At 47.4% G+C, this 22,627-nt stretch overlaps 1 protein-coding gene across 1 annotated transcript; it reads right to left on the reverse strand.

The window, feature by feature from the left end:
• Positions 1–3,271: 3,271 nt before the first annotated feature.
• On the reverse strand, positions 3,272–4,906 carry LOC123065741 (beta-glucuronosyltransferase GlcAT14A). Its single transcript, XM_044488966.1, has 2 exons — positions 4,242–4,906; positions 3,272–4,146 (listed from the first exon to the last, which is right to left on the reverse strand). The coding sequence occupies exons 1-2, from the start codon at positions 4,798–4,800 to the stop codon at positions 3,485–3,487; spliced, it is 1,221 nt and encodes a 406-aa protein (XP_044344901.1). The 5' UTR covers positions 4,801–4,906; the 3' UTR covers positions 3,272–3,484.
• Between the last annotated feature and the right edge of the window lie 17,721 nt (positions 4,907–22,627).

The following is a 22,627-nucleotide window of genomic DNA, read 5'->3' on the forward strand; positions in this document are numbered from 1 at the left end:
GTAATGGGATTGCTGAGTCCTCGTGGCTCACAGATTACTACAACAACAGTTGCAGGTACAGGTTAATCGATGATCATGACGTGAGAGCGATGCTTGCTTGCGTTGAGTTCTTCTTCTGCTTCTTCGATCAGGGGATAGGTTCCAGGTCAGCAGCCTGGGCTAGCAGGGTGGATGTCGTTTGAGTTTCTGTTTGTGTTTCATCCGTAGTCGGATGATGTTCTTATGCATTGTGATGTTGTATTCGTGTGGCATTGTATGCCTCTTGTATGTATCCCCATCTATTATGTAATGTTGATGTAATGATATCCACCTTGCAAAAGCGTTTCAATATGCGGGTCTATCCTTGGTGGGACCTTCGAGTTCCTTTTGGATAGGGTCGCATATTAGGCGTGACAAGCATCTTCATCAGAAGTGAGCCGACTGGTTCTTCCGGCAGTGGGGCCGGACAGTAGATCCGCCCCGCCTTCCTTGCCCAGCCCTAGGAAAGTTGTGGGAAACACATTAAGCATTTTCTTAAGGATATGCTAATAAAACATATGAATTTTCAACGTACGATTACTTACCGAACTTGCAGGGCGGGACAGTTGGTACCCGCTGTCCTCGGCGGAGTCCGGCCACGATTTGTCGGACTTGAAAAGCACCTTCCAGATACCCTCGTGCGAGGAGCCGAAGAGCTCTAGCAGGGTCTGGTGGTTGGCCAGGTCGAACTCCCATAAATTGCAAGCCCAGTGTTGACAAGGTAGAATCCGGCGAACTAACATCACTTGGACTACATCGACGAGCTTGATGTTCTTGTCTTCCATATCTTGAACGCGCGTTTGGAGCGCCGATAGTTCATCAGACGAAGCCCAGTCCAGGCCCTTCTTGGGCCAGGACGTAAGTTCCAGGGGGGCTCCGGATCTGAACTCCAGAGTGGCGGCTCATTCCTTGCCACGTGGCTTAGTGATGTAAAACCACTACTGCTGCCACTCCTTGACGGAATCATTGAAAGTACCTATTGGCCATGTAACGTTGGGCATCCTGCTCACCACAGCGCCTGGGCATTGGCGTGCTCGCCGCTCACTACCTTGGGCTTCACGTTAAACACCTTCAGCCATAAGCCAAAGTGTGGCGGGATGCGGAGAAAGGCCTCACACATGACGATGAATGTCGATATGTTGAGGAAGGAATTTGGGGATAGATCATGAAAATTAATCCCATAACAATACATGATTTCCGCGAACGAATGGGTGAAGGGGAAACCCTAGCCCGCGGCAAAATGAGGGAGGAATACCACCCTCTCGTGGGGTTCTGGAGTGGGGATGATCTGTCCCACCGTCGAAAGACGGTGGCCAATTCTCTTGGCCAGATACCCGCCCCCCCTCCCCGAAGCTTTTTGATATCCTTCTGCCGGACGGTAGAGGCCATCCACTTGCCTCCTGCTCCAAATTCGGACATTTTCGGGAAGCCTTTTTGGGCGAAGAAGACGAACGCTTGGGCACTAGGGCTCGAGCGAAAAGGAATGGATGAGCAGAGGAAGAAAAAGGCGTGGGTGAAAGAGGGAGTTCTTATCCCCTTATAAAGGCAGCGCAGATCCTGCGCCTCCCCACTTGCCCGGTAAATTCGCTTATTCCCCAAGCACCACGATCGATGGCACGGTTGGGTTACCCACACCTGTATTGATGAGAATCCCGTGATAAGGGGACACGATCTCTGCTTCGACAAGACATGCCGATAAAACTATCTCGCGATATGTGCGGTGGCTGGTTGTGAAAAATGGTTCGAATAATGACCGGGCCGTGGCGTGATGTCACGCTATTGAAAGTTGTCAGCAGATTAGATTTGTGGAATATTGTTCTCTCTACGGTGGTATGTGGAATTTGTTTTGCAGAGCCGGACACGACTCTCGTGTTCAAAATCTTCTATGGAGTATTTGGAGAAGGAACCCGCCTTGCAATGCCGAAGACAATCTGCGCGTCGGACTCATCGTCATTGAAGCCTGGTTCAGGGGCTACTGAGGGAGTCCGGGATTAAGGGGTCCTCGGACAGCCGGACTATATACTTTGGCCGGATTGTTGGACTATGAAGATACAAGACTGAAGACTTCGTCACGTGTCCGGATCGGACTCTCCTTTGTGTGGAAGGCAAGCTTGGCAATTCGGATATGTAGATCTTCTTCTCTGTAACCGACTCTGTGTAACCCTAGCCCCCTCCGGTGTCTATATAAACCGGAGGGTTTAATCCGTAGGACAACAACAATCATAATCACAGGCTAGCTTCTAGGGTTTAGCCTCTACGATCTCGTGGTAGATCAACTTTTGTAATACTCATATCATCAAGATCAATCAAGCAGGAGGTAGGGTATTACCTCCATCGAGATGGCCCGAACCTGGGTAAACATCGTGCCCCCCCGCCTCCTGTTACCATTAGCCTTAGACGCACAGTTCGGGACCCCCTACCCGAGATCCGCCGGTTTTGACACCGACAATGAGTATCTCTAAGATGTTAGCAAACTTAAAGATCTTCAATATTAGTAGGAAAGCTAATACGGTGGCACAAAATTGCAAAGTTTAGTTTTATTAATAGGTCTGATGGTGTTCTTATTAATAGTGTTTCGTTCTGTGTGGCAAATGCTGTAATGAATGATTGTATGCACATTGTAATTTAATCAATGCATGGGTTGGGTTAAAAAAGATTAGTAAACATAACTGGTGAACATTGGCTGAGAAGGAACTCCCAGCAAACGCCCTCACAGCTGTTCGATCCATGAAAACTGTTTTTCTCAAATGCCTTATCCAATGAGGAATAGACATGCTAATTTGAAAAAATGCCACCCTCTAATTAAAAAAATTGCATGGAAATCTTTTGTAAATGTCATTCTCGCCCGTGAACGTTAAGGGCTAGTTTGGTAACCCAGGGATCCCCCTGGGATCCCGGCCCCTTCCCCGGGTGCGAAGCCCACGCGGGAAAACCTGGCCCGGGCTAGCTGTGTGGACATTTGGACCCTCGAAGCCCCGAGGTTTTCTCGGCCCGATCCTCGCCATATCCCCGGGATAGGATCCATGCCTCGCGACATCGGGAGACAATTCCCTGTCTCGATCGCTCGCGGCGCCTCGCTCTCGCCCACCCCTCGCTCACTCCCGACGCTCCCCTCGCTCCTGCCCAAAGGGTCATCTGAATTTTCCCCGGGATTATAATTTGACCAAGAATCTTCCATCCTGGTCATCCTTTCCCTGGAAATACCCACCCTCACGTCCAAACAAGGCCTAAGAGAGTCCACCCGCAAAAGAAAAAACGTTAAGAGAGTCCATAAACAATTGATGCCTGTAATGGAAGTAGTACCCCTAAAAAAAATGTAATGGAAGTAGAACGGACAATTTGGATCTAGCGTCCCATATACATGTCGGACCATTGCGACTTGGAAGCCGGCCTGCAAAGCAACTGTGTACTACCGCGTACAGCGAGCCACGTGTACCAATTTTCGTACTCGATGCTCAATGCGCCCTCACGGTCCGGCCCCGACAAGGCCGGCCATCAAGCTCGCCAGCCTCTGTCCCGCCTCGCCCTGCCTGACAACGTCAATGTCGCCCCCGACGGAGCACTCCTCGCCCGCGGCCTCCTCGTCGCTGCCGGCGCACCACTGTCCCGGCGTGACGCCGTCGAGCGGTCGCCTGAGCAGCTCCTCATCTATCCTCTGCAGCAGCGCCTCGTCGCCGTCGTCAGCGAACCGGCCCGCGAAGGCCGCGCCGCTGCTCACCACGGCGTCGTACCGCGACCGGTGAGGCGGCGCGGCGTCCGGGACGGCGGTCCGGAAGGTGTGATTGACGGTGCTGTTCTTGAAGCGCGCCGAGTTGGCCATGACCGTCTGGAAGTAGAACTCCATGGGGTTCAGGGCGTTGCTGAAGTACATGAGCAGCGTCCTCGGGAGGTTGTCGGGCGCCACCACGCAGTGCTCTACGAAGGCCCGGCTCAGTATCGTCCAGGGAGAACCTTTGAAAAGCTCGAACGCATCAGGCTTTGGACGGTGCCCCGACGAGAAGGAGATCTCGGCGTTGGTGTTCTGCAGGAGATTCTGGTCCAGAACGACCATCGGCGCGGTCTCGGAGTCCATCCTGTGGTCGATGAAGTTGAGGTCCCTCGGCACGGTGGAGAAGGCGTAGAGAAGGTCTGCGCAGCGCACGCCACCATTGGTTTTGTCAGTGACATCAAGAGGTCATCAATCGGAGCAGGGAAAATGACGAGACGGACGGATTGCAGCTCACCGTCCTGCGATACGAGCGGGTAGTCCGAGGCGGCGAGTGTGACGAGCCAGTCCCAGTCGGCGCCAAGCCTCATGAGAATGGAGGCGCCGCGGAGCACGGCGGCGACGGCGGACGCGCCGCGGCCGTCGACGGGGCTCCCCTTGCCGACGACGTGCACGTTGCCATACTCGAGGAACGGCTGCTCCGACCTGACGTAGCCGGCCAGCCTCGCCCGCTCGTACGCGCCCGCGCCGGCGTCCAGGTGCAGCAGGTACCGGTTCCTCGGGTGGTACACGGCCTTGAGCAGCCGCGTCATCCTAACGGAGTCGCCGTGCCCGCCGGAGATGTAGTACGCGAGCACCGGCGGGTACCCGTCCCCGCGCCTTGGCACGGTCGCCGGCGGTGCCGTCGACGCCGCGTCGGCGGCGTCCGGGCTGTAGGGGTCATCGTACCCATACGCCGCACCCCTGAGGAAGGAGCTCGACGCATATCCGAGTATCAGCAGGCCGGTGGTGAGCGCGGCTAGCGACGCGAGCCCGGCGCAGGGGGAGCACGTCAGGAGCCAAGAAGCGCGAGACATTGCGTGTATTTGATCAGACCCTCTCGCGGCCGTGCCTGTGCCGGTGGAATGGCCACCGGCGGTCCGGTACTAGTAGTAGCCCTCTTCAGCTTCTGGGTGTCAACGCTTGTGTTAGGTTGGGATCCATCATGGAGAGGCAGCACATAAGCACTGACGCCACCGCGAGGTGCCGATAAATAATAAAAACAGACATGGCCGGAGAAGATATCTCCTCTTGATTTCTTGTTTTCTATATTTGTTCCCTTGGTTTCATGTTCTATATTCTTGTGACATAGGGTGTGGATTTTTTTCTTTTTGAGGATCATATGGTATGGAAATTAACATGAGCTGTATCTGTATGTTACATGTATAACAAAGGAGACGACGTGCTTCCAAGGAGGCGCGAGCCGGCAGGCCGGGGCGGGCATGTCGCCAATCGTCCCAGCATCTCAAATCATTGATAGCTGATGCATGGAGGATAGGCATGTCGACGTCTAGCGGCCGGCCGTCGCGTGTGCACGATCAGGGTGTGCTTTGTGGCCGCGAGTGCACAGAAACTACTTTGGGCACGGTAGTCGCTGGAGAAGTGGCAGCGCTTACGTGCTCACGATAGACATTCTGTATAAACCGAAAATTCAATTTCTACCGTTCAGTATTATTTTTTGAATTCGGTTAACAAAATTAAAAACCAAAAATTAGAGCTCCGAATAGTTAACGGAAAATACGGCGTGGGTTTAGGTTTATACTGATATAATGAACATTGAGGTCGACTCCCAAACCCATGAATGCTAATTTCGAGATGGCGACCAGCACTCTCCTAGGCGACTCGCGGGGCAGCTCCCCTCCGGTGACCCTACTGTCAATTCTATATCCGGCATATCTCGTAATAGGCGTCCTAATCAAGGCGTCTTGCAGCGATGGTAACACGGACAGAGGATTTTACCCAGATTCAAGCTCTCTCGAAGAGATAATACCTGCTTTTGATTGTATTGATATGGGTGTACTATAGGGTAAATATATCTACCACAAAATTGTTCTAATGAATATGAGATAATATATTGACTAGCCTGGTCTAGGTTTATATAATACAGTAGAGGTTTAGGATTTAGAGGAGTCATCGTCTTGTGCGCCAAGTTTTGTGGAAACCTCCTTGTATACAACATGGGCTGCCCGAAGTGGCCCATGAGTCAACCGCCATGTGGATCCTCGGCCCGATCCACCTGGTCGGGAGACGACGTGATGAGTACCCCCTAGTCCAGAACACCGTTAGTAGCCCCGTAACCGGTCTTCAAATTGGGGACGCTCCTCGGTTTTTTTGAACTGTTCTTCGTCTTCGGTTATCGGTCTTAAAAACTGGTTCAACAAATCTTCTCATTTTTTATCTTGAGGATTGCCGAGCTAAATCCGAAGTGTTCACAAATCGGGCATCCAAGAAGCCCTTTACGTCTTCGGCCTTTATCCATGCCTTGCTATTTTTTTACGCCACACCTCGGGTTTGAAGTGTTTCCCGCGCGGCGGTGTCCTCTTGCTTCCGAGCTCCAACGCCAGACTGCATCCGAGGTGTCTTTTTGCAGCCGAGCTCCAACGCCGAACTACATCCATGATGTCTTTTTGCAGCCGAGCTCCAACGCCGATCTGCATCCGAGGTGTCATAAATTATCTCATTCTTGAAAAACTTTGAAGGAGTTTAGCCGAGCTTAATGCCGTAAAACATCCTGTATGGATATAGCCACTTGCATCCAAGCTTTATGTGGGACCGCTTCCGAGGTAGTGCACCACCTCGGCCGTTGGCTGATTTTTTGTGGAATTTATTTTCGGTTAGTGCAATTTATTTGATGATGAGATGTATAGCCAATAGCTCTCAAGGTGTGTGTCGGCCTAAAATCTGAGATACACGTGAATGAAAACATGAAACTGCTGATCCCAGTAGCCCCTGAGACTCAGGTCGATTGGCAAAATCGGCATGAGGATCAACTCCTAGCTCGGCATCGTATGTAAGAATGGAAACGCGGTGCACAATAGTTCCCGAGACTCAGGTTGGGTGCGGCCGACCAACCTGAGGATTGTAATCTCGTCGGAAATTGTTTTGCATTTTGTAAATTGTCTGCATTGAATCGGCAAGGCAGTAGCCCCCAATCCACTGGTAGGGTGGCAATACCAGATCAGCGGATCAATGTAACCCGTTAATGGGTTTTAAGTAAGGAGCGCGAAGCCCAGTAGCTCCCGAGCCATAATGTAGGCACGGGTGGCCGAATTAACGATCGATATCCGCTTGACAGAAAAATTTGGTGTGTTTAACACAGACTTCTCGAAAAGAGAATAAATGTCTCTTTAAAGGAGCTAGAGCTAGCGAAGGCTGAGTTCGCCAAGGTCGGCCCCAAGGGGCTTAATAGATAGGAAATCAATGCCAATAGGGAATTATGAGAGCGTTATGTCAGCTGCTCGGTTGTCTCAGCGAGATTGTGCCCTTGACTCTTTAAAAGACGAGCTGTAATAAACTGACTTTACTCAAAATTTACGTGTAATGATTCTATGTATCTAAGTACTTTACATCATTAATGCTCGGATCCGCATTGGACAAAACTTTGATGACCGACCATCGACTTCAACCTCCTCGGCCAGTAGCCGGGGAGTGTTTGTCCCACTTTTATAAAGCCTTTATGAGGGCAAAGATTTATGGCAAATAAAGCAATCCGGCCATATGGTTTTATAAACAAAGGTACGCGGAGAGATATGTTACATTACTTTTTAACGTAAGAAACATCTTCTGGGAAAAATAGTTCCTTTATAAGTTCCTTTTCCTAGGCTATCATGTTAACCATGATCCTGAAACCTCAGTTCTGATCAATGTGCGAGGAAAATATTGAGGATTTATTTTGGGGAAAGCTCCCGAACTCTGTGGTCTTTAGTGAACCTAAATTTTCACTTCCGTCGTTACCGACTAATTATATTCTTCAGATGGCTAGCTTTCGGCTTCACTTAGTCTGAGGTACTAACCTGGATGACCCAAAGGGAACAATTACAGAGGTGCACCCTTTACCCCCTAGCTGAACTTTCGGGAGCGTATGGAGTAAGCACAGGAGCCAGGCAACCCAGCTTGGCCAAAATCTTAAGTCAAATTTGATGCATATTTATGGCTTTATAACGATGATTATGGAAGGCAGCGCTTGTATATTGAATACAGGCGCTGATGATCTATGTTTATTTTGACTATATTGTGATCGTTTATGATTTGAAAGTGGCCCATCATCGGCTTCTACCCCTTTGTAGATGCTACACAGGGTGTTTTCGCAGTAACAAGACAACCCTTAGCCGACGTCTCGGTGCCCGGAGGCGGTTGTGATAGCGGAAACGAGGCAATCAGATATCTAGGCTTTATAACTTTCACTTAGTCACATGAGCTTAAAGTTGGGAGGCCAGTTGCTAGCCCCCGGTTAGTGTTTGGCGTCAGCTGAGGTCAAGCCGTTAACACTTCGGCCAATTTTATGGAAGGCCCACGGGGTAACCTCTATCGATCTATAGTTTGACACGGTCATGGGATCGCTGACCAGTTTGCGCTCATTGTGACGGTTAGTTTTCGGCTTTCTCCACTGAGATACTTGACCAGTTAAATTGAAAGTATAATCGTAGTGGTTCTCCCTTTGCACACCTAGCCGAACCAAGCGGAACGTAGGAGGCAATCACAGGAGCCGGACAACCCAACTATTGACTAAAGACACAATTCAAAACTGATGCATATAAAGCAACATCTGAGAACGTTTTGCCGAGGACTCCTCAGACTACCTTGGCTTTTGGTGGGTTCGGCTCTAGTTGTAGCCCCCCATTGATATTATTGATGCTTTAAAGGACTCCGACGTTGTACTGCAAGAGTTATGGTGAAGACACACAGTATCCCCCGAGACTTAAGTTGGGTGCGGCCGACCAACCTCAGGATCAAATCTCCTCGAGAACTAGTCCGGATGTCATGTGCATTTCGCCAATGCCGAGGTGTAGGTCAGCAGGAAAGATGTTGAGTTACAGGTTGGAAAAGATCCCGAGCTGAATTATTACGCAGGGCACCTCGGTCATGAGGATGTCCCGCTTCCTAAAGGAAAACCATACAAATAGCTTAAAAGTGCCATAAGCTCAAAAGGCCGAAAAACTTATGTAAAAGCTTGATGTCCAAACTAAATCAAGTTTTTGCTGCCAATCCAAAATTTGGTCTAAAAATAATTTTTTCCTTCCATCGTGCTTTAACATGACACATCCGATCTCTAAACTTCAAGTAGGTCAGCCTTCGACTTCAACCCCCATATCCTGAAGGTGAAATGCTTCTCAGAGGCCAATTTAGTGAACTAAACTCGAGCGGCTTTAGAGAGAAACTAGTCTATCCAGCTATTGATGAAAGTGCAACTATCCCTAGGTGGTTTTGGTAATTCCTAATAACATATAGCTCATTGAGCTAACATCATTCCAAGATGAACATTTCAGGAAAAGCTCAATGAATGGCGTGGCATGGATGAGGAAAGTGGATCCCTCAAAATACTAAGGATAAAAGGATTGGCTCAAGCTCAAAAGCTCAAGACTCTACATTTTATATTTTAGTGATCCAAGATCACATTGAGTCTATAGGAAAAGCCAATACTATCAAGGAGGGATGAGGTGTTGCTTAATGAGTTTCTTACTCCACAATGTTTAGTGATATGCTCCAAAAACCCTCAACTACTTTCTCATATCCACATATGACCCAAACGAAAAGTCAAACTCGGCCCCACCGATTCTTTCTATCTGGCGCCACCGAGTTCAGATGTCATAGCCACTGCCACAAACCCTAGGCAAATCGGTCTCACCGATAGGGATCGCGGTCTCACCGAGATGGGATTGTAATCTCTGTGTTTCCCTTCGTAATGTTTCGGTCTCACCGAGATGAGTGATCGGTCCGACCGAGATTGCAATGTAAACTCTCTGTTTCCTTTTCGTAACATTTCGGTCCCACCAAAAAGAGCGAACCGGTCCCACCGAGTTTACCTGACCAACTCTTTGGTTAGCTTATTACCAAAATCGGTCTCACCGAGTTTGTGTAATTGGCCTCACCGAGATTATGTTATGCCCTAACCCTAACCATATCGGTCCCACCGAGTTGCATGTCGGTCCAACCGAAAATCCTAATGGTCACTAGGTTTACTGAATCGGTCAGACCGAGTTTCTCAATTCGGTCCCACCGAGATTGGTAAATTGTGTGTAACGGTTAGATTTTGTGTGGAGGCTATATATACCCCTCCACCTCCTCTTCATTCTTGGAGAGAGCCATCAGAACAAGCCTACACTTCCAACTTACCATTTCTGAGAGAGAACCACCTACTCATGTGTTGAGGCCAAGATATTCCATTCCTACCATATGAATCTTGATCTCTAGCCTTCCCCAAGTTGCTTTCCACTCAAATCTTCTTTCCACCAAATCCAAATCCTGTGAGAGAGAGTTGAGTGTTGGGAAGACTATCATTTGAAGCACAAGAGCAAGGAGTTCATCATCAACACACTATTTGTTTCTTCTTGGAGAGTGGTGTCTCCTAGATTGGCTAGGTGTTACTTGGGAGCCTCCGACAAGATTGTGGAGTTGAACCAAGGAGTTTGTAAGGGCAAGGAGATCGCCTACTTCGTGAAGATCTACCGCTAGCGAGGCAAGTCCTTCGTGGGCGACGACCATGGTGGGATAGACAAAGTTGCTTCTTCATGGACCCTTCATGGGTGGAGCCCTCCGTGGACTCGCGCAACCATTACCCTTCGTGGGTTGAAGTCTCCATCAACGTGGATGTACGATAGCACCACCTATCGGAACCACGACAAAAACATCCGTGTCTCCAATTGCGTTTGAATTCTCCAAACCCTTTCCCTTTACATTCTTGCAAGTTGCATGCTTTACTTTCCGCTGCTCATATACTCTTTGCATGCTTGCTTGAATTGTGTGAAGATTGCTTGAATGGTGCTAAGATAGCTAAAATCCGCCAAAGACTAAAATTGGGAAAAGGTTTAGTTTTTAATTGGTCAAGTAGTCTAATCACCGCCCTCTATACATACTTCCGACCCTACAAGTGGTATCAGAGCTTTGGTCTCCATTTGCTTTGATTTTCGTAGCTTTTGGTGGTCATAGCCTTGGTTTCACAACCTAGGAGAGTATGGCGCCTAGCGAGGGAAATTATCACTGTAGAGGTCCTTACTTTGATGGTACGAATTTTTCTAGTTGGAAGCATAAGATGAAAATGCATATTCTCGGACATAACCCCGCCGTTTGGGCTATTGTGTGTATTGGCTTGCAAGGTGAATTCTTTGATGGGAGAGAACCAAATTGTGAAGCTAGCGCTGAAGAGTTGAAGATGCTGCAATACAACGCTCAAGCTTGTGATATCCTCTTCAACGGATTGTGCCCCGAAGAATTCAACAAAATCAGCCGTCTTGCATGCAAAGGAAATTTGGGATACTTTGATTGATATGCATGAAGGTACCGACTCCGTCAAGGAATCCAAATTGGATGTGCTCCAAAGTCAACTTGACAAGTTCAAAATGAAGGATGGTGAAGGTGTCGCTGAAATGTACTCTAGGCTTGCTCTTATCACAAATGAGATTGCGGGCTTAGGAAGTGAAGAGATGACCAATAAATTCATCATCAAGAAGATCCTAAGAGCATTGGATGGAAAATATGATACCGTGTGCACATTGATGCAAATGATGCCCAACTACAAGAATCTCAAGCCAACAGAAGTCATTGGAAGAATTGTTGCTCATGAGATGTCACTCAAGGATAAGGAGGAACTTCACAACAAGTCAAGTGGTGCTTACAAAGCCTCATGTGAAGTCCCTACATCATCAAGTGAGAAACAAACCTTCAATGAAGAATTGAGCTTAATGGTGAATGTCGGTGTCAAAACCGGCGGATCTCGGGTAGGGGGTCCCAAGCAGTGCGTCTTAGGATCAATGGTAACAGGAGGCAAGGGACACAATGTTTACCCAGGTTCGGGCCCTCTCGATGGAGGTAAAACCCTACTTCCTGCTTGATTTATATTGATGATATGGGTGTTACAAGAGTTGATCTACCACAAGATTGTAGAGGATAAACCCTAGAAGCTAGCCTATGGTATGATTGTTGTTGTATCTCTATCGACTAGCCTGGCCCCGGTTTATATAATGCACCAGAGGCCTAGGATAACAAGAGTCCTAGCCGAATACGCCGGTGGGGGAGGAGTCCTTGTCTTGATCGCCAAGTCTTGCGGAATCTTCCTTGTATGCGGTAGCTGTCCGGACTGGCCCATGAGTATACGGCCATGGGGGTCCTCGGCCCAATCTAACAGATCGGGAGATGACGTGGTGAGTACCCCCTAGTCTAGGACACCGTCAGTAGCCCCCTGAACCTGTCTTAAAGTTTAGGGACACTCCTTGATTCTTCCGAACCGCTCTTCATCTTCAGTCGTCGGTGTTGAAAACTGATTCAACAAATCTTCTCATCTTCGATCTTGAGGATCACCGAAATGCATTCGACGAGTTTACACGCCGGGTATCCGAGGAGCCCCTTTAAGTTTCTGGCCTTTATCAATGCCTTGTTATTTTTATGCCACACCTCGGGTTTGGAGTTGTTCCCAGGCGGCAGTGTCCTCTTGCGTCCGAACTCCAACGCCGGATTGCATTCGAGGTATCTTTTGCACCCAAGCACCAACGCCGGACTGCTTCCGAGCTCCAACGCCGGAATGTATCCAAGCTCTAACGCCGGACTATGTCCAAGCTCCTACACCGGACAGTATCCGAGCTCCAACGCCGGACTATATCTGAGATGTCATAGATCATCTGGGTTCAAAAAAGTTGAAGAAGTTTAGCCGAGCTTAATGTCGGGAATGCCCTTTAAGGAGCCAGCCACTTGCTTCCGAGCTATATGCCGAACTGCTTCCGAGGTGGTTAAGCACCTCGGTCATGGGCTGATTTTTGGTCAATGTTTTTTATTGATGCAATTTATTCCCTGACGAGATACATAGCCAGTAGCCCTCAAGGTGTGTATCGGTCTAAAACCCGAGATGCACCTGAAGGATGACATAAGACCGCTGATCCCAGTAACTGCTGAGACTCAGGTTGATTTGCAAAATTGGCCTGAGGATCAAGTCCTAGCTCGGCAAAATACTTGGGGACACAAAAAGCGGCGTGCTCAGTCCTCGAGACTCAGGTTGGGTGCGGTCGACCAACCTGAGGATCAAAATCTCCTCGGAAACTGTATTGCACTTAAAATTTTCTGCATTGAACAGGCAATGCAGTAGCCCCCAAGACACTGGTCGGGTGGCAACACCAGATCAGGGGATCGATGTGCCCCTTTAATATTTGTGAATAATAAGCCCGAAGCCCAGTAGCCCCCGAGCCTTAATGCGGGCACGGGTGGCCGAATTAAGGATTGATATCCATAGTAAAATCACAAATTATGTGTAATGACTCTATGTATCCAAGTACTTTACGTCATTAATGCTCGGATCCGCATTGTACAGAACTTTGTTGACCGACCATCAGCTTCCACCTCCTCGGCCAATAGCCGAGGAGTGTTTGTCCTACTTTATAAAGCCTTTATGAGGGCAAAGATTTACAACAAACAAGGCAATCTGGCCATACGGTCTTATAAACAAAGGTACGTAGAGAGATATGTTATATTACTGTTTAACAGAAGAAATGTCTTCCAAAGAAAATAGTCCCGCTATCGGCTCCTTTCTTTGGGTTGTCATGCTAAGCATGATCATGAAACCTCAGCTCCAATGTAAGAGCAAAATATCGAGCATTTAGTTTGGGAGGCCAGTTAATAGCCCCCGGTAGTGTTCAACGACAGTCGAGGTTAAGCCGTAAACACTTTGGCCATTGTTATGAATGGCCCGTCGTTTAACACCGTCATCGGATCGTTGACCAGTTTACGCTTATTGTGACAGTCAGTTTTCAGCTTTCTCCACTGAGGTGCTTAACCATGTGAGCTGGAAGCACAATCGCAGTGGTTCTCCCTTTGCACACCTAGCCGAACAAAGCGGAACGTAGGAGGCAAGCGCAGGAGCCGGGCAACCCAACTATTGACCGAAGACACAATTCGAAACCGATGCATATATAGCAATATCCGAGAATGTTTTTGCCGAATCTCTAAAGGTGTCCGGCGTTGCACTGCGAGACTTGTGCTGAAAACACACAAATAGTTTAAAAGTGCCATGGGCTCGAAAAGCCAAAAAACTTAATCAAAAGGTTAATGTCCGAATGAGATCAAGTGTTCGGTGCCAATCCGAAAAATGGACTTTGGAAAAAAGGTGCTTCTGCCGTGCTTTAACATGACACATCCTATCTCAAAACTTCAAGCGGGTCAGCCTACGGCTTCAACCTCCTATCCCGAAGGCGGAGTACTTCTTACTAGGCCAATTTAGCAAACTAAACTCTAGCGGCTTTGAGAGAGAAATTAGGCTCCCCGGCTAGTGACCACACGCTCATGTCGAAAAAAGGAGTGATATGTAATAATAATAAAACTTTGCAACGACTAAGAAGAAGAACACTTATTATAAAATGGCTCATATAAATTTAAGAGCCCCGCAAGTGACTTGGGTAAAAGAATGATTGCATGTACCAAAGTACTTATATCATATCTATGTTCAACCGAACTTTAAACGCGTCTTAACCGACCGTCGGCTTCTCCCTCTTCGGTCAAGGACCGAAAAGTGTTATGTACTCCATCTGTCGAGAATATCGACGGTGTTTCCAATAACCAGGCAATCAGGCCATAAGGCTGTAACAGACAAAGCGCGCTCAGGGAACTTATGCTATATTACTGCGAAGTGTAAGAAGCATCTTTGAAGAAAATAGTACCCCCACCGATACCTTTCTTCGGTGCTCATTGTAATTATGAGACTTGTGCAATAGATTTTTTGTACTCATGAGTTCCGTTGTGTGCCGACCATCATTGAAAACTATAAGAGCGCTAGCTTTCGGCCTCACCCAGTCTGAGATCCGGCTCGGATGACCCGATCGTGACAATCGCAGAGGTGCTCCCTTTACTCCCTAGCCGAACAATCGGGAACATATGGGTAAACACAGGAGCGAGGCAACCCAACTTGCAAATCACTTAAGTCAATATGGTGCATATTGTGGCATAATACACAAACAAGAAACGAAGCCGTACAAGTATAATCATATGCAAGAGAAAAAGTTCATGAAGGAAGCCCCCAAATGAATTGGGTATTTGAATTTGCGCGTCACAAACAAAGTTTGGACAAGGAAATTTTTACAAGAAACTTTTTCCCCAAAAAGTATAATGCTTGGTCGAGCCGAACACAAGTTAAAAATTTAAAACTTTGAGCCTGAAGGCAACTTAGCTGGTTAATATGTTCGGTATTGATGACGCGGTCCGAGCTTGATGCGGGACAAGGTTCCATCCCCCAAGCCGGTCCCGAGGTGGCGGAGCAAAGAGCTCGACACTCCAAAGTAGTGACATAGCACGGTCAATGCAGGACGGCAGGGTGATGCCGAAGTCCCCGGCATGGGGTAATGAAGTGTTGACGAAGCCCCCCGTCCAGCCGAGGTGACGCCGAAGGATATAGTCCGGCTGGATCATTTTCCTGTGCACAAAAATAGTGCAAACCGGAGATAATAGTAATAATAATAAAAAAAAAAAATCGTTGCATAACAAATTATTTATGCAAAGTGAGTAATAAAAGAAATATGGCCTGGTGCCGAAGTCAATGTCGATGCAGGGCGGCGGCGTGATGCGGTAAAGGCATGGCAAGGCCTGAATTCACAGGTTGGTTCGAGTTCCGGATGCGGCGTTCGCCGGACTATGTACGGAAACTGACCGAACCACCATGCGACCGCTGTTAATGCGGCCACCATTTGATACACCTGCGTAGATATGATGGACAAACCAGAGTAATAATTTGTTGGAAAAAATGAACCCAAACAAGCAAAAAATACTTGGATTAATAGCACCTGGCTTATTTGTTGTAGCAATCCGAAGAAAGGTGATTCCCAAAATTGGGACTCGATCCGCACACCTATCGCCTGATGGGCGATAAAGCAACGGCATGACGATGGTGGCAAAGGTTGGCTCGTCGAGGCAAAGCCCTCGGTCCAGCTAATGTGATGAGGTTGGTCGGCTGGTGACGCCGAATTCTCCGAAGTAAGTTGATGAAGACATGGCGAAGTCCTTGGTTTAGCCGAGGTGACGGAGCAGGTCGATAAGGAAACGTTGCAGCTGCCGTGTCAGCCGAGGTGTTGAAGTAGTTCGGCGTGATGGACATCGGCTCGATGAAGCAACAGTTCGGCCATGCTGATGCAGGTCGTAGCTCGTGACGTGATCATGCTGACTTGATGAAGTGATCGTGCGGCGATGTCGGTGTGCCCGCTCCGTGTAATCCGTGGGGCGGAGATGTTGGTGACGATTTATCCTTCGCGATGACGAACTATTGTTCGGCTGGCAGAGATGATGATCCGAAGAAATTGAGCTCGGCTCAACAGAGCGACGACGTGTCTACCGCAGGTCGGCCACCGTGGAGTGATGTTGTCGGGCTGGTTTGACACCGGCGCGACGGTGAAGTTCGTATTGTAAGAATACTTTTAACAATAGTGGGATGTGTTTGAGAATAAAACACAATACCCCATATGAAAATGTCCTTCAAAAAGGATGTCCGAAACCCCGTTCGTGAAGAAGATGAACTTGTGTCGGATTCGTTCTCGCGTAGAAAACATATCCGAAAAGTGATGCACTAATCGGAAGGTTCCCGGAGTTCGGACGGTCGGATCGAGCTGAATTTTTGGCAGGTGGTAGATATGGGAATTCCGCAGCTGATCAAGGGTTGGATCTTCCAAAGGACGTCCAAGCTAGATGCTGGATACCCCGCTCCAAACTCGTCCGGATTCTCGTCCAGATTCAACATGACTCCGGTATATCAGAGATTGCCGGAGATTCCTCCATCGAAACTCGATGAAATTTTCCATGGTTGTTGTAGATGTAATTCCGCACTATTCCACCGAAGCAATCATCAAACCGACGCTCGGGGAGGCGGTGATGGCGGATACAAGTTCACTGTCCAGAAAAATAGCACGGTCGCCCGAGGGCAATGTTGACGTCGAGCCCCCGGGCTCTCTGGATGATTCCTCCATGATCTTGATAGAGATCAGAGTTGATGTTGATGAAGGCACTCATCCGAACATGACAGTCGGAGGCAGGGCATAGTCCTTGGTCGAACCAAGGTGACCAGTCGAGCTGGTAACGAAGATGCCGAAGTCGCAGTTGATCTGCAGGCGAGCCATCGACCCTTTGTTGAACACACAGCGGAACTCTCAATGAAAGCACCAATGTCGGTGTCAAAACTGGCGGATCTCGGGTAGGGGTCCCAAGCTGTGCGTCTTAGGATCAATGGTAACAGGAGGCAAGGGACACAATGTTTACCCAGGTTCGGGCCCTCTCGATGGAGGTAAAACCCTACTTCCTGCTTGATTTATATTGATGATATGGGTGTTACAAGAGTTGATCTACCATGAGATTGTAGAGGCTAAACCCTAGAAGCTAGCCTATGGTATGATTGTTATTGTATCTCTATCGACTAGCCTGGCCCCGGTTATTGAAGGGAATAGATTATTGAAGGGAATTATAGAGAAAGGTATTTACAAGAGCCTTGTCGGGAGTAAGCAATTCGAGGAAATTGTACGCAAGCAAGGAAGGCACCGGAAGAACCAAGGTGTTGGTTTTGAACGAAAGTTCAATGCCAAAGGAGTTGAGTGGGAAGAAGATCGATATCCCAAGACGAAGTTTGTTCCTCAACAAGAGAAGTATGATCCTACTTCCTTCAAGGGGACACAAGCTCAAGATGATCTTCCACCACAAGACCACAAGCAAAAAGGCAAGGACAAGCTTCAAGAGGAGATTGTTGCATTCGAAGAAGCTCCTAAGGCCTTGGTCAAGTGGGTTCCCAAGACTACGTCAAGTTCTACTTCATCAACTACGACTACAACTCCAAGGATTCCCATCAAGATGATGTGGATCCCGAAGAAGAAGAACTAGAGAGTTCTTGAGGGTGACTCCGCCAACATTCTTCACTCATATCATTATGGCAAGGACAAGTGCAATCAACTTCCACATCTTGCACTAGTTCAAGGAGTCACAAACCCTCTGGTTGGTAAGACAAGGGACAAGGTAACCTAATGCTTTCATGGACATCATCTTGTGTGTGCATCACTCTATGTCTGTGGATATACTTGTTTGTTCCTTGTGGGACTAACCCGTGTAGGTATTGAAAGTGCAACTCACTCCAAACAATTGCTCCAAATGATCTTCATAAACTTTGAGCATCCACATCTTCAACACCTACATGAAGTCATCATCGACAAAACCCAAGGTTAGTTCATCCCTCTAAGGGGGGATCTCACATCTAGGGGGAGCTTAACTCTAAGAATTGAGTCAAATCAACTCTAATGGTGTGAACACATCAATGCATTATGTAAAAGTGGTAACCCCACTTGAGCTTAAACGATGAGTATGACCTATGATCAAATGTTCTCATTTGACTCCTAAGTCAATATACTCATATATAGATGACCTAGTCATCGCCAATTGTTTGATAGATGCTAGAATTGGTTGTGCATGCTTTGCCACATATTTCATTTGTCATTTTATTGTGTGAGCATGTTGGTTGCATATTTTACTCATTCGAGGACATCCACTTGTAGTTTTGCTTGTCTGGCTGCTTTTCTTTTGCCAAGTGGATGAACAAGAATGCCTAAGAACCTTCTCTAGCTATCTATGCTTTTCCTCTCTCAAACTCTTTTCATGCTACATCACAAAATTTGATCAAGTCAGATTCGAACCACTGTGTGTGAGGAGCACTCAGAGTCCCCGATTCATCATAGACTTAAACTTCCAAAACTTCATTGTGCGTTTCGGTCTGACCAATTCTTCCATTTCGGTCATACCGAGATCACTAAGTCGATCTAGGTTTTCAATCTCGGTGCAACCGATTTGAACTTTTCGGTCTCATCGAGTTGCTGTAACTGTCAACAGTTATGCATCTTGGTGCCACTGAGTTGTTCCACTCGGTCACACCTACAGGGTCGGGATATATATACTCATGGGCAAAAATTTGGAAACTTTATCCAAACCCCTTCGCCCACGATTGAAACGATTCTATCCAGTCAAAACAATCCATAGATTAGAAGTGAATCGGAAATTTAGGGTTAGGTTTCCACCGAAACCATCTCGGACCCACCGAGTTATAAAACTCGGTTCCACCGATTCGTCTAAGGCCATTGCACAAGTGATTCTCAGTCTGACCGAGAATTGCAAATCGGTGTGACCGAGTTCAGGACTCTGTGAAACCCTGGCAGTCTCGGTGCCACCGAACTATGACTCGGTCTGACCGAGTTCACTAGTTTAGGTTCCAAAAGCTGCTTTGGTATCACCGAGTTTGCAAATTGGTTGATCCGAAATGCTTTATGTGGAAACTAAAACTAAGTTTTTGAATCATTCTTTTGCAAAAACCTCTGTATTTTGTGATGCTCGTCCATTCTATCTCATCTATATCTATTCACAGGGTCAGCAGTCAGTGTTAGCAGTATGTCTGACCAAAGTGACAGCCAGAACAGGGAAGAGGAGCAGGTTCATATGAGTGAGGGCACTAGTCCCTCTAGCACCTCAGATGATGGCAGTAGGAGCACCCCAAGCAACTTGCCCAAAGCTACCACCAGGGCCAGAAAGAAGAGAACCTCAGACTCTGAGGATGAAGACTATGTGGCAGAAGAGGATGAGGCCACCTCTAGGAAAGTGTTTAAGAAAGAATATGGCATAGCTGCAGCCACCAAGCCAGGACTAAACAGGAAGGTCCCTGCCAAGAGGACACCTATGCTGAAAGTCAGAGCATCAACTCAAGAACCTGAGAACTCTGATCCCAAAGTGGCTGCTGCAGAAGGGAAGAAGAGGAAGGAAAGGGTCAAGAAGACCATGGCCAGAGTTGTTGGACAACCTTCCATTATGGAAGAGGAAGAGGAAGAAGAAGCTGCTACTCCAGCACCCAAGTCTCAAAAGCTTATGGGTGATGCTATTAGGTTAGGGGCTGCATCATAAAAATCCCAAATAAGCACCCAAAGCTGCCTCCAAGCCCAAGACTGCACCTAAAAGGAATACCAGAAGCATACCAGCTGCTGAGAAGAACAAGGCCCCAGTGCCTGAAGTTGCTGAAGAAGAAGAAGATGAAGGACAAGTTCTGAGAAAGCTGAAACCTAAGATTCCAGACCACAATGATGCTCATCCAGTGGCTGAGAACATGAACCTGAGGAAGGATGCAGGACTCAGACAGTGGAGATTTTCTGATCCTTATGCAATCAGGAGAAGGACTGTTGTTGACTACAGGTTCCACACTAAGGAACAGTAGGATTTCTATGAGACTGTGTTGCTGGACAAGAAACCAATTGTATGTGACATGAGGTGGGTGGACTGGAAATACATGAAGGAGAATGAGGAACACTATCCAGGTGTGTATGACATTTTCAGTGCTTGTGGAGTTGCAGACTTTGTTGGAAAGAAGTTCACAAAGTGGAATGATGAGCTCATAATGCAATTCTACTCCACAGCACACTTCTATCCAGATGGTAGGATAGTATGGATGTCTGAAGGTACAATGTACCAATCAACTATTGAAGAATGGGCAAATATGATCAATGCACCTAAGGAGAGTGAAGATGACTTGGATGTCTATGCCAAGAAGAAGAAGGATCACAATTCTATGGCACACATGTACAAGGAGATCCCAGATAAAGCTCTTGAAACTCATAAGTTTGGATCTGTACATTATCTTCTATCAGGACTGCCAACCATCAACTGGATCCTTAGGCACACTCTCTTGCCCAAGTCAAGTGACCACAACATGATCAGAGGCCATGCAATAAACTTGCTACACATATTTGATGTGCCACAGAAGTTTAAGGTCATGAGCCTCATAGTTGAGACTATCAAGAGGACAACAGCAGACCAGAAGAGAAGCTGTGGGTATGCCCCACAGATCCAGGAGATGATCAACTCCAAAATGGGCACATGCACATACTTGTTGGATAAGGAACACTTTGTTATCTATCCAGATTTTGAGGACAACCAAGTGGTTATGAATGAAGATGAACCATCTTCTGTGCATGCTCAAGCAAAGAAGGAGAAGGCAAGGACAGAGAAGGCTACCAAGATGCCAACAATGGAAGAGGCATCTCAGTACTTTTTGAAGAGCAGACAAGATCAACTAGGCTACTTGATTGCATCCACTCTGAGGATTGAGAAGGGGCTGGCCACCTTGACTCAAAACCAGGAGAGCCTTGATAGGATCATGGAGCAGAAGTTCTATGACTTGGATGTGAAGGTAACTGAGATCCACTCTATTGTTGAGCAGCTTCAGGATGATATGCAGGAGAGGAAGGGCAAGACAACCACTGATGGTTTTGCCAGAGTGCCTAGAGCTCAGAGATCAGTTGCAGTGCCAGTGACAGACACCAGAGCCACTTCATCTGCACCAGTTACAGCTTCTATAGCCCCAGTGAAACCAGCTCCAGCACCTACACCTCCAGCTCCATCCACATCAACTGAAGTCTTCGTCCAAGGATCCATCTCTACACCACCACCTGAAGATCAAGCCTGAGAGTCGATCTAGTACTATGCATTTTCTATGAACTTTTTGGTAACTTGTTGCCAAAGGCGGAGAAAAATGTATAGATCATAGGCTTCGAGAGAGAGTGTTGCTTTTTGTTCTCTCTTGCTTTGGTGGTTGAACTTTATTTGCTTTTGCTTGCTTGAGATACTACTTTATTGCCTGTCTGATACAATGATGATCATGTGTTTGATCATATGCTACATTTATGCTTGTTGGATGACATTATCCCATTTATCTCTATGTGATCATTCACTTTGCTTGGTGATGAGTGCATGCATTCAATCTTTATTATTTTGAGCGCTCCACCAAGATGTATGTGACATGGAAGAGTAACCCATGAGACTAACTCCTTGTGCATTTGCCGTCCAAAGCAAATCATAAAACTATGCACAAATTTAGGGGGAGCTCTTGCTTATCATATACTTCTCAAAGCGACAATGTTTTTCAATCTTATTATCATTTGTCGAAGCTTTGATCTATATGTTGTCATCAATTACCAAAAAGGGGGAGATTGAAAGTGCAACTATACCTAGGTGGTTTTGGTAATTCCTAACAACATATAGCTCATTGAGCTAACATCATTCCAAGATGAACATTTCAGGAAAAGCTCAATGAATGGCATGGCATGGATGAGGAAAGTGGATCCCTCAAAATACTAAGGATAAAAGGATTGGCTCGAGCTCATAAGCTCAAGACTCTGCATTTTATATTTTAGTGATCCAAGATCATATTGAGTCTATAGGAAAAGCCAATACTATCAAGGAGGGATGAGGTGTTCGTTAATGCGTTTCTTGCTCCACAGTGCTTAGTGATATGCTCCAAAAACCCTCAACTACTTTCTCATATCCACATATGACCCAAACCAAAAGTCAAACTCGGCCCCACCGATTCTTTCTATCCGGCGCCACCGAGTTCAGATGTCATAGCCACTGCCACAAACCCTAGGCAAATTGGTCTCACCGATAGGGATCTTGGTCTCACCGAGATGGGATTGTAATCTCTCTGTTTCCCTTCGTAACGTTTCGGTCGCACCGAGATGAGCGATCAGTCCCACCGAGATTGCAATGTAAACTCTCTGTTTCCTTTTCGTAACATTTCGGTCCCACCAAAAAGAGCGAACCGGTCCCACCGAGTTTACCTGACCAACTCTCTGGTTAGCTTATTACCAAAATTGGTCTCATCGAGTTTGTGTAATC

Source organism: Triticum aestivum, chromosome 3B (genome assembly GCF_018294505.1).
Source record: "Triticum aestivum cultivar Chinese Spring chromosome 3B, IWGSC CS RefSeq v2.1, whole genome shotgun sequence".
NCBI classification, from domain to species: domain Eukaryota; kingdom Viridiplantae; phylum Streptophyta; class Magnoliopsida; order Poales; family Poaceae; genus Triticum; species Triticum aestivum.